General features: G+C 43.6%; 1 protein-coding gene across 1 annotated transcript; it reads left to right on the top strand.

Moving 5' to 3' along the window:
• Window positions 1-424: 424 nt before the first annotated feature.
• On the top strand, window positions 425-1016 carry LOC137356115 (histone H2B 5-like). The gene has a single exon (XM_068021912.1). It carries the CDS (start codon window positions 425-427, stop codon window positions 803-805), a length of 381 nt encoding a protein of 126 aa, XP_067878013.1. The 3' UTR covers window positions 806-1016.
• Window positions 1017-11094: the final 10078 nt, after the last annotated feature.

The raw sequence follows: 11094 nt of genomic DNA, 5'->3' as shown, positions 1-11094 counted from the left end.
CGATTCGGTCCTGTTGATGGACGGAAGTGCAGAGGGGCGCTACATCCTGATAAGGAAGGGAATTATGGAGAAATTATACGTAGAGTTAAAAAAGAGACGAGTTCGTACTAGCAAAATAGAAATGGTTGATGAGGAAGAGGGACTCAGCAAGTCACTGATGTAGATGGATAAGGGCCGGCAAAGGGGTTTGGATGATCTGACTGCTGCGACAGTTTGTGGCTGTGAGAAGCACAAAATGTGATTGGTTACTTTAGATACCCAATCAGATAGATACAGAACATCAGGCAGTGACATCATTGTAAACCAGCCAATCATGAACATGGCCTTCTCCCATTCCTCATTAGCATAGGGGTCTGGGGATGTCTACAAAATGCGAGCTTGGAGCGAAATTTCGGTTATTCTGTGTCTGAAATTGATCGTGATCATGGTTGACGAGAAGAAAACTGCAGCAGCTTCCAAGAAGGGCGCCAAGAAAGTTCTGAAGAAGGCGCCAGTGAAGGGCAGCAAGAAACGGAGAAAATCCAGGAAAGAAAGTTACTCCATCTACGTGTACAAAGTGATGAAGCAGGTTCACCCTGACACCGGCATCTCCTCCAAGGCCATGAGCATCATGAATTCGTTTGTGAATGATATTTTCGAGCGAATCGCGGGTGAGGCTTCCCGCCTGGCCCATTACAACAAACGCAGCACCATCAGCTCTCGGGAGATCCAGACCGCCGTGCGTCTGCTGCTGCCCGGGGAGCTGGCCAAACACGCCGTGTCGGAAGGTACAAAGGCGGTCACCAAGTACACCAGCTCCAAGTAAATATCCGCAATGTATTGAAACACACCCAAAACACAAAAAGGCTCTTTTAAGAGCCACCCACAACTTCTCTGAAAAAGCTACAACATTGTCTGTATAGTGTCGACTTATATTGATTTATATATCAAGTGTCCTTGCCTTTGTGATCTCTGTTTTACTCCCATAGATTCTGGTTAATGCAGTTTCACTGCCCGTGCGATCTTTCTGTCTCTAACTAATAATGTCCCGGACATAAATTACTGGCCACTGACCATTTGTGAGGTTTGTTCTCGGACGTGTTCATATTCGGCCCCTTTTCTGTATTTCGACAATAAAAGCTGATTTAACGCACATACATCAGTTCGCAGTCACTAATTTCCCTAGTTCAAATTTGACCTCAAAAATTAATAAGTACATTATCTAGAACCCCGGGTGGTGTCGGAACCCTCCGTCTCACACGCTGACACCTGACACTGAAAATCTACACTCCGCTGTTGTCTCCCACGAATAACAAACAATCGTTCATCAGTGATGCGGTATTATTATGAAAATTGACATGAAATGTGCCCGGTTGGAGAATGTTGTGAAAGAGACTTTCTGCTCGCTGGTTTCAAAAAGGACAGAGAGTAAACCCGAATAGATGTCAGAATGTAAAAGCCAATCTGGAACTTTTTACCAAATGTAGAATAACACAATATGAAAAAGGTTTTATTTATTTAACCGTAAAAAAAGAACTATAAATGTGATATTCTATATTGAAGCCGCCCCAATATATTGGCGGGCTTTTCAAATTTGAAAAATCAGTTGCAGTCTGACAATTTGGCGCCGTTATTTTCCGCCCTTATCTCCTTGGCGTCTCCTGATTGGTGAATTCAGCAGCTCTCCGATTGGTTACATGAAGAGCACAGAGCAGAGTGACCAATCAGCAGTGCCCACCACTCCATTCCTCCAGAAGTTACAAGGAGGAGGAATGTGGGCGGATCTCAACATTCTTCGTGAAAGTGTTTGTGAGATTGTGGCAATGTCTGGAAGAGGGAAGACCAGTGGTAAAGCTCGGTCCAAGGCCAAGTCCCGCTCCTCCCGAGCTGGACTGCAGTTCCCGGTGGGCCGTGTTCACAGGTTCCTTAAAAAGGGCAACTATGCTGAGCGGGTGGGTGCCGGAGCCCCGGTCTATCTGGCTGCTGTGCTCGAGTATCTGACAGCTGAAATCCTCGAGCTGGCCGGCAACGCGGCCCGGGACAACAAGAAGACCCGAATCATCCCCAGACACCTGCAGCTGGCCGTCCGCAACGACGAGGAGCTCAACAGGCTGCTGGGAGGGGTGACCATCGCACAAGGCGGGGTGCTGCCTAATATCCAGGCCGTGCTGCTGCCCAAGAAAACCAGCGCCCCGAGCACGAAGGGCAAGTGAAGCTGCCAGACCTGAATTTGTCAACCCAAAGGCTCTTTTCAGAGCCACCCACTTCATCTGTGAAAGGGCTGGTTACTGTCTGAGAGACGTTAATGTTATACTGTTCGCGTTATTTTGTGTTGGTATGAATTGTACTGGAGTCAAGCATTTATCTGCTCATCAGATGGAATGCATTTTAATTTTCTCTTGCCATATTTGTAAGGCTTTTTTACAATTCTACCGTTTATATACCACTAAGGCGTATCTTGAGTTCTAAAATGAGCTACTCTGATAAAATAACTTGTCTCCAATGGTGTCGCTGCTCTCACACTGAGAACTGCAAGGTCCTGAAATTCCCAGCTGCAATATGGAGACAAAGGAATCTGGGTCACTCTGCTTCGAGAGTTATCAGTGGACAGTAAAGAGGGTGGTCAAATCCTTCTGAGACGTTTATGTGCTGGAATCAACAAGAGATAACAGCTCTATCTTTTGCCAATTTGATGTCTCTTTGAAGAGCCGTTGTGTTATCTGATGCCAAACTCAGTTCCGGGCAGGTTCAGTATTTTTTATCAGGGCAGTTGTTTCAAAGAAGCTGAAGGCGGATTTTAAAAGAGATGTTGTGTTTCGTGTTTTATTTCTGTACATTGTGGAGATTTACAAGGAACTGGGATAATTCGTCAGTGTTTTTGTCCCTGCCAAGGCGGCGTGCTTGGAGAACTCCCCGGGCAGCAGCAGACCCATTGCGGTCGATATGTGTGTACACAAATCACAAGATCCAAATGATTGTAGACTGATGCCATCTACTGGCTAAAAGTGAGTCATGCAAGAATATTCCCATTCCTTCAGAAATATCTGAAATTGGAGAGGAATAACATCGAGTGTGTTGGGGGCAGATTCAATCGAGACCCTGAAAACAGAATTGGATAACTATATCAAGAATAAAATAAAATTGCAGAGCAATGGAGAAAAGGCGGGTCGGTGGGAGGAGGTGAGCTGGTCTTGCAGAGAGCCGGCCGCGACACGACGGGCCGAATGACCAACTTAAGAGAAATATCGAAAGATAGGAACAGGAGCATTCGGCGCTTCCACCCTGCACCGCCAGTCAATACGATCATGGCTGATCATCCAAACTCAGTACCCTGTTCTCGCTTTGTCCGCGTCTTCCTTGATCCCTTTTGAAATAAGCGGCGATCATTTTAGAACTAAAGACACGCTTTAGTAGTACATAGAGTCAGAGAGAGATCCAGCACTGAAACAGGTCCTTCGGCCCACCGAGTCTGTGCCGACCATCAACCACCCATTCATACTATTCCTACATTAATCCCATATTCCCTACAACATTCCCTCAATTCTTCCCTCCATTCTCTTACCTGTACTCGGGGCAATTTACAATGGCCAATTTACCTAACAACTTGCAAGTGTTTGGCTGTGGGAGCAAACCGGAGCACCTGGCGGAAACCCACGTCACAGGGAAAACTTGCAAACTCCGCACAGGCAGTACCCAGAACTAAACCCGGGTCGCTGGGGCTGTGAGTTTGCGGTGTTCATCACTGTGTGGCCCTAAAAGGTAGTACTGTTTAAAAAAAAAAGCCTTACAAATATAAGAGGAAATTAAAACGCATTCCATCTAATGAGCATCTAAATGCCCGAATCCAGTAGTACAAACTCTTTTATGAATTTATTTAATAATTTGGCATCAACTCTTTTCTGTGGTAGAGAATTCCACAGGTTCACCACTCCCTGGGTCAAGAAATCCCTCCTCATCTCAGTCCTAAATGTCTTACCCCTTATCTTTAGACTGTCACCCCTGGTCCTGGACTCCCCCACCATCAGGAACATCCTTCCTACATCTAGTCTGTCCAGTCCTGTTAGAATTTTGTCGGTTTCTCGGAGATGTTGTTACCATTCCATGATTCTATCCTCCAATGGGAACATGAACGTGGTGTTAAGGTGTAGATTGAAATGGTTGAAATGACATTTGAGTTCCAATGAGCTCTGGTGTGTATACTGTATAAATGACGAGCTACATGTATGCCAGCGATGCTGGTATAGTGGTGAGTATATCTGCCTTCCAAACAATTGACCCAGATTAGATTCCCGGTCATTGCAATGCCCATTCGCGGTCAAAGATATTTCTGCAACCTTGCCATAGAATGTGACAAATGAAAAGCCATGACTAAATTGAAGTCGACAAATATTCTCAACATTATGTTCTTCTCCCTTAAAGTTGATGGTCAAGTGTGCTGTGGAATTTTGCAGCTTAAAAATGTCAATGCAAATTCAGAAAGAAAGTTTACAAAATATTCTCAACATCCAATCAGATTCACTTCCTTGCTTGATCAGCTTCGCCCTGCAGCAAGTTTGTTTCCTTCAAGTGTTTATCCAGTTTCTTATTGAAATCATTGATTGTCTCTCCTTCCACCACACTTGTGGACAGCGAGGTCCAGCAGGTAAAACAGAAAAAGTTCTTCCTCACATTCCCTTCCATCTCTTGCCGTAAACCATCAGTCTGTGTCTCCTAGTCCTTGTACCATCAGCTAATGGGAACAGGTTATCCTTGTCTAGCTTATATACACATCTAACAAACCTCCTCTCAATCTCCATTTCTCTAAGGAGAACAACCCCTTACTTACATAACACAATCCAGAGTCATCTATCCAAGCTTTTCAGGTGCAAAAGAATAGTTGTGTTTTAAATAGTATAGATAGGAGCATAAAACTAAGAGACTTTGATAGATCAACTGATTGTCTCTGCCCAATTCACTGGATTTTCTGTATCACCTGAACACTGCTATACTCTGTGTAAAGGTTAGAGCATTTCCATGGCTTACATTTATGCAAGAACTGCTATGTCAAGGCTGGATGGCAAAGCATGACGGTCATCTTCACAGGAATATGTCAAAATGCCATGTTGTGGATGATGCACTTAGTCACGACATAAAGGAAAAGTCATGCAGCAGGAGGGGTCCCACAATGTGGGGGTGATGGATCATGAGATATTTTACCTTTGTGAATAATAAGGACAGCTACAATAATAGGACTAATTGTATGCTATGTACATCAATATATTACAGTCTGTTTGAGCTAATGCTTGCTTCATTATGAAATGACATTACAAGGCTATAGTCCGTTAAAACCTCTATGTAAGAACAATGGGAGAGATAGGTTGAAGACCACAGCATCCTTACAGGGGGTGAGATGAGAGAAATAGGACACTGTAGAATTTCAAAAAATGGCTTCTATCAGCAAGAATGTGACCTTTAGTATCCTTGTTAAAATAGAAAGGAACAGGAAGTATCTGTAATGTGTGTAGATTGAACCATTAACTAACTAGGGTCAAACAATGATGTCAACATGGTCCAATTAGGATACTTCAAACAATTCAAAGCTAATATGGTGACATCCTTGCACCCAAAGAAGGGTAAAAGAAAGGGTGTTACGGGACATTGTCGGCACTTAGAGAGGCGTCCACGGAACATCGGTATCACACGTAGAAGGAAAAGATTGAGTATGGTCAAGAAAACAGCAAGGGAAGCAGAAAGAGAGAAGTCCACGCCCCAGCAAGCACAGAAACAAGAACCGGTGCTGAGTGATGCTGCAAACCTATTGCTGTTGTTAAACATTCACTTTATCTATCTTAGTTAAGACTAATAAACTCTCAGACTTGATCACAGAACTTGAGTTTGTACCTTGTAGGTCTATTTTGGCCAATAATCACAGGACATTTTCTGTCGCCACTTCCCCTCTCTATTCTAGCTCCCTCCTCTCGCTCTCCTCCCTCTGCACTTTATTATTATTGATGATGTTCATATTGACCTATTTATTCTCCTCCATCTCAGGCAGTCCCCTGCGATTATGGATGACTTTTTACACTCCAGTTTGATGGGTTCTGAAATAGCTGATAAATCCAATGCATGATCTGCAGACTCTGCCACATGAGGGTTAGGTGGTGTTAGAAGGGTTCAGGTAAATGACCCGTTTGGAGGTATGGATGCTGCCATCGAGCCTCGACTTCACACGTTACCGACAAATTCCCTGAACTGTAAATTATCTTCCCAAATGAGAGATGATTTGAGGACATATCTAAAATGTTTCCACACTCAGCTTGGGGTTCTCCTGCTACGACCAATTTCTGATCAAAACAGCTGCTTCCGGATTCTGCATTTGCAGGTTCTTGGAGACACCTGTTCAGACTAAGTGACAGACTAATACTGATGGTCTGAACACACATAGGTAACAGAAAAGACACCAGTTCCCCTCCCTGAGTACCTGTCACTGCTTCTATCCTGTGTGTGTAGGATTCACCCTGAGTCCCTCCATCCAGCTTTACCTGCTCTATCTGCAAAAGTGCTGAACCTTTCAGTTTTTGCTCTGCTCAAACCGAGTTCATGGCCTGAGTCGTGAACAGAATGTCTCATTAATTCTTTGACTAAGACTATGATTGAACAGCAGGTTATGATCGACTTGGCCAAAGATTGGAAAAATTCCTGTCCATCAATATTTCAACAGGGACTGCGAGGATCTCCTGGCTCAGAGTGTTTAAGGGATGCAGACCTAGGCATCGGGAATTAACCCCCTGAGAATCATAGCAAAGACTGTCAACATGGGCGGCACAGTGGCGCAGTGGTTAGCACCGCAGCCTCACAGCTCCAGGGACCCGGGTTCGATTCCGGGTACTGCCTGTGTGGAGTTTGCAAGTTCTCCCTGTGTCTGCGTGGGTTTTCTCCGGGTGCTCCGGTTTCCTCCCACAAGCCAAAAGACTTGCAGGTTGATAGGTAAATTGGCCATTATAAATTGTCACTAGTATAGGTAGGTGGTAGGGAAATATAGAAACAGGTGGGGATGTTTGGTAGGAATATGGGATTAGTGTAGGATTCGTTTAATGGGTGGTTGATGTTCGGCACAGACTCGGTAATCTAATCAGGAGCTGGAACTCTATTGTCACTTAATTGTGTGTCCGGTGTAATCGCGGTACATCCGTGCCTGTGTCTCTTGTTTCGAATAAAATAAGGAAGAGCGCCCTCCGACATTACTCTCATTGACCTCGGGTTTTACCCGGGTAAAACAACATTTTACTGGCTGAAATTAACTCTGCAAAGTCCCAGCAAACACACCGGATCCCTCAGTCTTCCCATGTTTCTGTCGGATTGTTTTGAGAGGAGAGGCTCAATAATAACAAACACCCTGCAGAGACAGATCACAATTTGAACATCTACATTGGACTAGCTGCCAGTTTTATATGTTCCATGTTGCCCCACACCTCCCCTCCCTCCCTCCACCCTAACCCCATGTTCGGCTTTTCAAATCGGACATTGATGAATGTGAAATGGGGAAAGTTCCCATTAAATTTTGAATGCTGAATTGCTGCAGAGATCTGCGCACGCGCGATATGCGATATAGGCCAGTCTAATTGGATGGCAAAATGAGAAGAGCGCATGCGCACCCCTTCCCCCAGCACTGCCTCTGAGCGTCATTCACTGAGTGAGCGGACGATTGTTTAAATCAGCTGCAAATGGAGACATTACAAGCCTGGGGTAAGTGAACAAACAGTATCTGCTCACAGCAGTACAACAGATTTGGGCCCGTGTCTGCCGATGTGCTCATAGATTAGCATTGATTACCGGGTCCATTCAGCGGGAGTGGGGGACAGTTTGTAATGTACATTGTGGAGCAGGAACTGGTCCTGGAACATGGAGTGAGCCAGGGGGGAAGGGAGAGGTCTTTCTCAGGCAGTGTCTGGACAGGGAGAGAGAGACAGAATATGATGAACTCACTATTGAAAATCATTGCTGATTTCTCTCTCCAAACAGTAATGAATGTTATAATAAAAAGCAAAATACTGCGGATGCTGGAAATCTGAAATAAAAACAAGAAATGTTGTAAATACTCAGCAGGTCTGTTTGCATCTTTGGAGAGAGAAATAGAGTTAACGTTTCAGGTCAGTGACCCTTCTTCAGAAATGAATGTTCCTGGTTCAGATCCAGTATCTCACTATTTATTGTTATTGGATATTGAATAGCAGAAAAAAATGGCTGAACAATAAAGATGCGGTAGATTTGAAGGGACCAGGTGAGAAGATTAAGGACACTTTTTTAAACAGTGCTTACTTGTTGTCCATTGAACAATGGGACATGGAAATAGAAATCTGGCTTACGCAAATGTCACTACTCGATCGGGTATTCCAATTCATGGAGCAGTGCGGGGCTTGGGGTGTTTCTGAATGTCACAAAATTGTTATAAAACCGCTCCAAATATCTGGCAAGTAGAAGCAGAGTACTGCAGTACTGCAGTGGACTCAGACACTGACACTGCTTGTGTTGTTAACTTTCCTTTTGTGATTGTTCAGAATGTTTATTATTGAAAAGATTACATTGATCACTTTTCTGTCTTCTCACTCAGCTGTTATTCAAGTATAAGAGTTGCCTTTCTTTTCCTGCAGGCAAAGACTTGAAGGAACCAGAATCAAAGTCGTGATTCCTCGACAGAAGAAAACGTGCATCCAGCTCGTTCCAATACACAGTAGGTATAGTATCATTCACAAAGCACAGTGACATGGTCAGGTCGTCATTTCCGCTGCAACAAACAAAAGAAGTAGTCAGACCCACACTGATCCCAAGAGACACATTATCAATTCAATAGTCAAACAGATCATTAGAGATAGTAGTCGTTTCTAATTCACTCCAACTGACTGGTTGGATATCAATTACAGTTCAAAAACACACACATTATCAGATTTAAATACACTGTGTCACCTTGGCTACAATTCAAATACCAAATCTTAAACAGAACAGACAAAATGTACCTGATTGAAAGCTACAGAATGAATCCCAATAACATACCCCACAATATAAACTGAGCTACAAATTACACAGCAGTTCAAACATGTCACTAAGGGTCAGACAACAACATACAGGATTAATTCATTTTCTACAAACAGATGGAATTTGACATTACATATCAGGTCATGTTCTAAAATTGAAAGATCATCATTCACAATTTCTTTTGCAGAGATACAAATTGGATACCAAGCTGCAACTCACAAACAAGAATTGAATAAAACCTACAGCAATAAAATATTGTTAATCCATATTTTAAATTAAACACAAGTAAACACATATTGATCCGTTAAGGTGTTAACCGAAGAGTTGCCATCATAATGCCTGAGATACATATGAAGTACCGAATATTCCAAAATTCTGTAGACTCTGGAGCAGTTCGTACAGATTGGAGGGTGGAAAATGTAACCTCACTATTTAAAACAAGGAGGGGAGAAAACACAGGGAACTGCAGACCAGTGAGCCTGACATTGGTAGTGGGGAAACTGCTGGAGTCTATTATAAAGCATGTGATGGTAGAACACCTAGAGTCTATTATAAAGGATGTGATAGCAGAACACCTAGAGTCTATTATAAAGGATGTGATGGCCGAACACCGAGAGTCTATTATAAAGGATGTGATAGCAGAACACCTAGAGCCGATTATAAAGGATGTGATAGTAGAACACCGAGAGTCTATTATAAAGGATGTGATAGCAGAACACCTAGAGTCTATTATAAAGGATGTGATAGCAGAACACCTAGAGTCTATTATAAAGGATGTGATAGCAGAACACCTAGAGTCTATTATAAAGGATGTGATGGCCGAACACCGAGAGTCTATTATAAAGGATGTGATAGCAGAACACCTAGAGCCGATTATAAAGGATGTGATAGTAGAACACCTAGAAAATATAAACAGGTTTGGGCAAAGTCAGCATGGGTTTTTCGAAAGGGAAGTCATGCTTAACAAATCCACTGGAGTTTTTTGAGGATGTAACCAGCAGACTACTGGCAGGGATTGGGAATTAGTTGACAGACAGGAAGCAGAGAGTAGGAATAAATGGGTCTTTTTCTAGGTGGCAGGCAGGGACCAGTGGGGTACTGCAGGGATCTGTGTTTGGGCCCCAACTATTCACAATATATCTGAATGACTTGGGTGAGGGAAATAAATGTAACATTTCCAGGTTTGCAGATGACCCAGAGCTGGGGGTGGGGTTTGGGTGGGATTGTGAGGTGGATGCAAAGAGGCCCCCAATGTGATTTGGACAAGGTAGGTGAGTAGGCAAATGCGTGGCAGATGAAATATAAAGTGGATAAAAGTGAGGTTATACACTTTGGTTTTAAAATCAGAAAATCAGATTATTATCTGAATAGTGATTGATTGGGAAAGGGGGATGAACAACGAGACCTGGGTGAATGTAAGCATTCGGGTGCAGCAAGCAGTTTGGAAGGCGAATGGTATGTTGGCCTTCATTGCAAGAGGATTTAAGTACAGGAGCAAGGATGTTTTACTGCGGTTTTAGAGGGCCTTGGTGAGACTCATCTGGAGTATTGTGTGCTGTTTTGGTCTCTTTGTCTTAGGAAGGTTGTTCTTGCCTTGTTTTCTGGGATGGCAGGATTGACATATGAGGAGAGATTGGGTCAAGTAGGCCTATATTCACTTTAGTTCAGAAGAATGAGAGGGGATCTCATAGAAACCTATAAATTCTAACAGGACTAATCATGCTGGATGCAGGGAGGATGTTCCCGATGGCTGGGGAGTCCAGAGCCAGGGGTCACAGTCTCAGGAGATGGGGTCTGCCATTTAGAACTGAGTTGAGGAGAAATTTCTTCACTCAGAGGATGGTGAACCTGTGGAATTCTCTACCGCAAAAAGCAGTGAAGACCAAGTTATTAGATATATTCAAGAAGGAAATAGATATATTTCTTAATGCCAAAGGGATCAACTGATATGGGGAGAATGTGGGAACAGGGCACTGAATTAGACAAACAGCCATGATCCCTATTTGAATGGTGGAGCAGGCCCACAGGGTCAAATGACCTACTCCTGCTCCAAGATTCTATGTTTCTGAATACAGCAAGATCCCACACTCACATCCAGCACGT

Source organism: Heterodontus francisci, chromosome 45, assembly GCF_036365525.1.
Source record: "Heterodontus francisci isolate sHetFra1 chromosome 45, sHetFra1.hap1, whole genome shotgun sequence".
Taxonomy (NCBI): domain Eukaryota; kingdom Metazoa; phylum Chordata; class Chondrichthyes; order Heterodontiformes; family Heterodontidae; genus Heterodontus; species Heterodontus francisci.
The sequence above is the reverse complement of the archived record's forward strand: the minus strand, read 5'-3'. Positions and strand labels throughout refer to the sequence as shown.